The sequence below is a fragment of the Fundulus heteroclitus genome, chromosome 13 (genome assembly GCF_011125445.2).
Source record: "Fundulus heteroclitus isolate FHET01 chromosome 13, MU-UCD_Fhet_4.1, whole genome shotgun sequence".
Lineage (NCBI taxonomy): Eukaryota > Metazoa > Chordata > Actinopteri > Cyprinodontiformes > Fundulidae > Fundulus > Fundulus heteroclitus.
Genome location: NC_046373.1, coordinates 20890179 through 20896202, shown reverse-complemented (window position 1 = coordinate 20896202; position 6024 = coordinate 20890179). Strand labels below are relative to the sequence as shown.

General features: G+C 39.3%; 1 protein-coding gene across 1 annotated transcript; it reads right to left on the bottom strand.

Moving 5' to 3' along the window:
• Positions 1-397: 397 nt before the first annotated feature.
• LOC105931624 (GTPase IMAP family member 7) lies at positions 398-5280 on the bottom strand (the record flags this gene model as incomplete). The annotated part of the gene is made up of 2 exons (XM_021320423.2): positions 5179-5280; positions 398-1293 (listed from the first exon to the last, which is right to left on the bottom strand). Coding segments are annotated over exons 1-2 (939 nt in total), but the record flags the coding sequence as incomplete, so codon positions are not given.
• Between the last annotated feature and the right edge of the window lie 744 nt (positions 5281-6024).

Below are 6024 nucleotides of genomic sequence, written 5' to 3'. Positions count from 1 at the left end.
GTTTTCCACAATAGATAGAACATTGTGACTCACTCAGTAAAATCCACAATTTTTACTAACTACACTCAATTTACATGCATTGCTAAAAAAAATACTTTGAATACTTAAGTATTTTTATACTAAGCTTATAATTTTTAAAGGACTACTTTTACTTTTTTGGAGTAATATTTTCACAGTATATTCTGTATTTTCACATAAATAATGAAGCAAGGGGGTTTGTTACCAACTTGACACTATCGTCAACAACTTTTCCCACATCAGTGAAAAGATTAAAATCTTCACTTGTAGCCGCCTTCCTCATTTTCCTTTCCATTTCCCTTTCCCTATTTTTCATTTCCCTTTTTTCCATTTCCCTTTCCCTTTTTTCCATTTCTCTTTCCCTTTCCCTTTCCCTTTTTTCCATTTCCCTTTCCCGTTTTTCCCTTTCCCTTTCCCTTTCCCATTCCCTTTCCCTCTCCCTTTCCCTTTCCATCTGCTTATTCATCATCTCCGTCATCCTTCTCATCTCCTCCTCTCTCTCCTTCTTCTCCCTCTCTCTCTCAGCCTGGAGCTGCTTCTGATATTTCTGCATCTCTGTCTGGTACTTTTCTTGTATCTTTCTCTCCAGTTCTTCTTTCTGTTTACGTATTTCCTCTTGTTTCTCCTTCAGGATGCGTTGTTTCTTCTCTTTGGTTGCCCTCTCAGCCTCCTGGAACATCTCGTTGGTGTAGTGACTTCCTCCATTTATTTTAACAATGTCCCTGATCTTCTGGAGCAGCTCAAGGACCTGAGGTTTCTTATCTTTCAGCTTGTTGTTGAAGACATGATATTGGCCGTTGCATCTGGACACCAGCTCCTGCAGCTCTGGGCTTTCAGACAAGAAATCTTCAATGGTGGATTCAAGGTTGTCTCCATGAGTAAAGAGAACCATGCTGTATTTGTCTGCAGATTTTCCAAAGGTTTCTTGAATCCATTGGACTGAGTGTTTTTCCTCTTCTGTGAATCTGCCTACTGAAATGACCACCAGGAATATATGGGGTCCAGGAGCAGCATAAGTGATGCACTGACTCAGGTCTTTGGTTGTTTCATCTTTTCCAGTTGTGGTGTCAAACAGACCCGGAGTGTCAATGACAGCAACCTGCTGTCCATCCACCTGACTGCTGCATTTGGAGCAGTTCACAGTCATGGATTTGGCGCTGCATTTGGATTCAAAGCAAGGTCGACCCAGAATGGTGTTTCCAGAAGCACTCTTCCCAATTCCAGTTTTCCCCACCATCACAATCCTCAGCTCATTGTTGTTTGTTAAGTTGGTTCCTGTAAACCAGAAGGCGTCAATTTAAATTAGTTTCATCATCTTGTTGTACACAGAACTTCAGCTTCTGTATATTTGACCTTGTTACTGCCCTAACTGTTGCCATTTCTCTGCTCGCTAGTTTTCAGTGTTTTAAATTTGTAAAGCTCAAATTAGATATTCGTTTTGGCTAGGGTACTGTTTTGTATACCTGATAATGTTAAGTTTAGTGCTTCTCCTTGTTTGTGTTTTCTTGTTGGGTTTGTTTTGCTGAGAAGCTGTTTTATTTAATTCTCTTTTTATCTGTTTTTTTTTCTTGTTTAACAACGTGTTGGGCATTGTCTCTTTTTGTTAAAAAAAGACCTTATAAATAAACCTTTAATCAATTTTCCCAACTAGACTCTTTAATCTTATGTTACCCCGTTCCTCCAGCCAACTGTGGGCCTAACAGTTAAAATCAGATATTTGAGTACACTGTATGGACAGTGGACATTCTGTACAAAGGATTTTTTTTTTTTTTTTTTACCACTGATTGAGGAATAAAACAAATAGTTTTTTTGTCTTTGTTTTAAAATACAAAATTTAAAATTCAAAACTTTCATATTTGAAACATGAAAACCACAAAATCTCAGCCACAGAGAAAGAAAACATTAACAATTTTCTTCATATATCTCGTCAGGCATATAAGCCTACGACCTTCATATATCATGTATTGCTTAGGCAAAATGAAGCTAGGTAGCACAGGATAGGAGACCTGGCCCAGGTGGTGAGGATAGCACAAGGGGTTGTGGGACCGCGTGTAACCCTATGTTAACTCAGTTTGTACAGCATCAATAGCCCCTTTCCCATTACCACTCAAAAGCCTGGTAATTTTAAAATCCTGGAAAGCATTTTCATACATGTTTACCCAGCTAATTTTACTTTCCCGGGGCTATACTTTCTTGGGGCTTTGGTCCCTCAAGTCACCCAGTACTCTGCTTCCTGGGCCTTGTTGAGGGGGCATGCAACAAGAAAAACTGACAGCCACAAGGGGGAAAAAGGAAAATTAAAGAGTTGACTAGATTACTGGTAGTAGGTCACCAGATTGCTGCTGGTGACCTACTACCGCTCCACCATTGAGAGCCTGTTGACCTACGCTGTGACAGTGTGGCATTCTAACTTCACGGAGGCCGACAGAAAACGACTGCAGAGGGTGACAAACACTGCACAAAAAATCATCGGCTGCCCTCTGCCCTCTTTAATTGACATCTACAACTCCCGTTGTCTCAGTAGGGCGTTTACGTTTTTTTAATTAAGAGTAATTTTCATTTAATCATATTTATGTGGATGTGTTCATCTTGGTCAAGAATAGTACCGTCACCTCCCAGTTTGTGACGTCACAATGCGGGACCGGCTGTTAAGCTAGTCCCAAGGCTCTATTTGTTGTGTGTCACTACGCACTATTATCCAAGATGGCGACAACCAGTGTTCTATACAAAGCAGAGAGTGATGGATTAATTAGCAACAGCGATGGGAGTCATCATCCTCTGATAGCGATATGGATTTTTTAGAAGCGTTTCTTGACAGCAACCGGACTTTTGACGGAATCCAGCCGTACCAGTTTGAGCCAAGGAGACCAAAAAGGGACGATGTGAGTTTATTCTGTCTGCTGCAGCACCACAGTTGTCTCCTTATTTTTGTATTATTCTTCTCAGTTTGTTCTTCTTGCCGATGAAATATCTCAGTGTCAGTATCAACTAAAATTAGTGCTGTCAGTTTTAACGCGTTAACTTTGTTTGACCATAACGGCGCCTTTTTTAACGCGCGTTTACAGCATTATTGTTTTTTCCCCCACCACACCCTCTGGACTGTTTTTGTTTTTTTTCCCCTCGGGTTACGTTGTTCCAAAATTGCTAGAGACTTGCAAAACAGACCCATGCTCACTGTTGCGAAGCCCACTTATTTTGTGCGACTTTGGTCTTTTTTTTCTAAAGTCGCTTTTTAATTTCACGAGTTGCGGGTTGCATTTTTGGGCTTGTTTGAGAAAGTGGAGTGTTTCGGCTCTAAACTAAGTGAAAGTGCTGCACTTCAGACACCAGCGGAAATATCTCTCCACCTCATAACACACTGAAGCTCATCCTGCCGTAGGAGCAGAGTTGAAATAAGTAATGTTTTTTCCGCTTTTACCCGATGTATTGGGACATCCAACTGTCATCCACGTGGACATTGTTGCTTCAACAATAGCTCTTGTGAATTTCAATGGGGAAGTTCTCTGAAAATCCGAAATAATTGTTGCTGTTCGCAGCTGTGTACAACAGCTCCTACTGAGTTTGCTTGTAAAGCGCAGAGAACTGCCCTCAGCTCACCGCGATGTTACGTCATAAGATGTGATGTCAGGCGGACGTTTTTGCCCATATTTGGGCAATAATGGCCGCCCCCAGTATCAGTGATCGTGACGACAATTTATGTTTTTATTTCTTTACTGATTAATGCTAAATTCATTAAATTACCACGAACGTATTAGTTTTAGTTATAGCTAATGATCCCCTGATTTTTCCTTTTTGACCAGACTTCCCCTTTAATTATCCTTGTGCACAGAAACCACACATTTCGCTAAGACACTTCATCTAAACCTAAATTGGTGGACTGTGAAATCTTTTACTACTTACAAACCACAGATGGGCACGCTGTATTTAATAACCTAAATCAGATCGGAACAAGCTGGCTCTGCTTTTCTTGCACTGAAGAAGGAGTAGAGAAAGCCTAGCCCAATGTGCGCAGCACGTATATCCTATAGTAACTCTATAAAAATAAATTTCCTCCCAATGGTTATTCATGCTGAGAATGAGGCAAAACTCTACTAATAAAGCTTGGAATATTTGGATCAGACAGATCAGTGTGTCTGCTCCCCTGCCCAGGCCTGCACCACCCCCACTGCATCCTCGTGCACCCAGAGAAAAGCTGTGCTTAATTTTGATTTATTTATACCAACAGGAATAGAATAGAATAAAGCCCCGCGGTGTAATGTCATCAACAGAAGTTGTCCATTCTATTTTAGGAGGACACAGACACAGCTTCTCAGTCTTCCTTTTTCTGTTTGACCTATGGTGTCTTTTTGCTGCCACTCACTGAACCAGAGTGGTACTGCACTTTTCCTCGCAACTTCCCCAGACATCATAACCACTATTACATAAATGATCCTTAACAGATAGAAACACAAAAAAAACAAAAGCCCCAGACTTTGGTTCACCCTGGGAAACCAAAAAAACAGATTATCATCTTATTTCTGTCAGGATCTGCCAGACGTTTGATTATTTATGGTAGATCCCTGGGATTCCTGCATCCTATTTATATTTTGCACTTTTATTGTTGTTTATCTTTAGATCCTTTATTCTGTCATTAGTTTAGTTTTGTGCTTTGTATTTAAGTTAGTAGTGTATTTTTGTATGTCTTAGATCCGGTTCCTGTTTTGCTAAGCTTCTTTTCAGTATGATTTCAGTAGTTCTGTTAAATCTTTATTTTGTGCCAACTCTTCCTTAGTTTAGTTAGGTCAATCCCTCATGTCTGGCCTTTCTCCTGTTTACCTTCTGGATTCAGTAAAAGGCAATTGGAAAAGATTGCAATTAATAAAACTCGATATAAATAACAGAAATTTGAAAAAAGACATTTTGAAAATATTAAATCTATAAAAAAGAGAAAACGCAACAGTTACTATCAAGACCTTTTTTTTGGTGAAATCGTTTTGCAAAGTTAAATTTCTGGATTGCCTTTTTTTCTACAAAAAACATGTTCTTTTCATGCAATAATGGGACTAAATTCACTCCAAATATAAGAGTTCTGCAAGTGCACAGTTGCATGTTTACCTAAGTTTTTGTTGCTGCATATTGACAGCCTCACCACAGACTCAACTTGTAGGTATCCTGACTTACCATAGCGGTATGCGTTGTTTGGGCTGACCTTGTAGCTGTCCATGGTTAATCAGAGAGAGCAGTGTAGACACTTCAGCTGCAGTGAAGCAATGAATACAGTTGCTATTCCAAACGTCTTTTATAGGGTCCCCAGAACAAAATGAAACTGAAGCTTTGATTGGCCCTGTCTCAGACTTTCAGAATCCATTGTTAATGCTTGTCCCGTCATACTTAAATTTCAACTAATAAAAAAATAATAATCTAAATAGAAACTAACTAGTGGGATATGTCAAGGTGTGTTACATATACAATAAACATACAGTAATACAAATGTTTTTCTCTTTGATTTGGTGTCTCCAAAGTGTCACGAGATTTACATCTCTAGGCTGGTTTTCCCTTTGCTCTCTCCCTTCTCTAAAACAAATGTGAAAGTAAAAACAATCTATGTGGTGCTCTGTATTAGTCAATGGCTTTCAGTATGTTTTAGTCTTTAGCCTTGGCTAAAATGATTGCAAAAATAACTTTATTTTGATTTCCGAGGTTTATTTCTTTCTATGATTGCTCTATAAGTTCATTTGTAATGTGCCTATTATCTTACTTTTTTTTTTTTTTTTTTTTTCAAATGCCAGCCTAGATCCACTTTCATGATTACATTTCAGACATACCAACATAATAAGTTCGACTGTTTCATCCTCCCCACAGCGGTCACAACTTCCTGTACTGTACTTTAGTATTTTCCCCTTGCTCTTCAACTTGTCATTCATATTTAAATGAAATTGCATCCCTGTGGGGGGAAAACTGCATGAGCGAATCTCCGGCATTTTGTGAAACACTTGTTTTGCCTTCCTGCTGCATGTAGGATAGTTT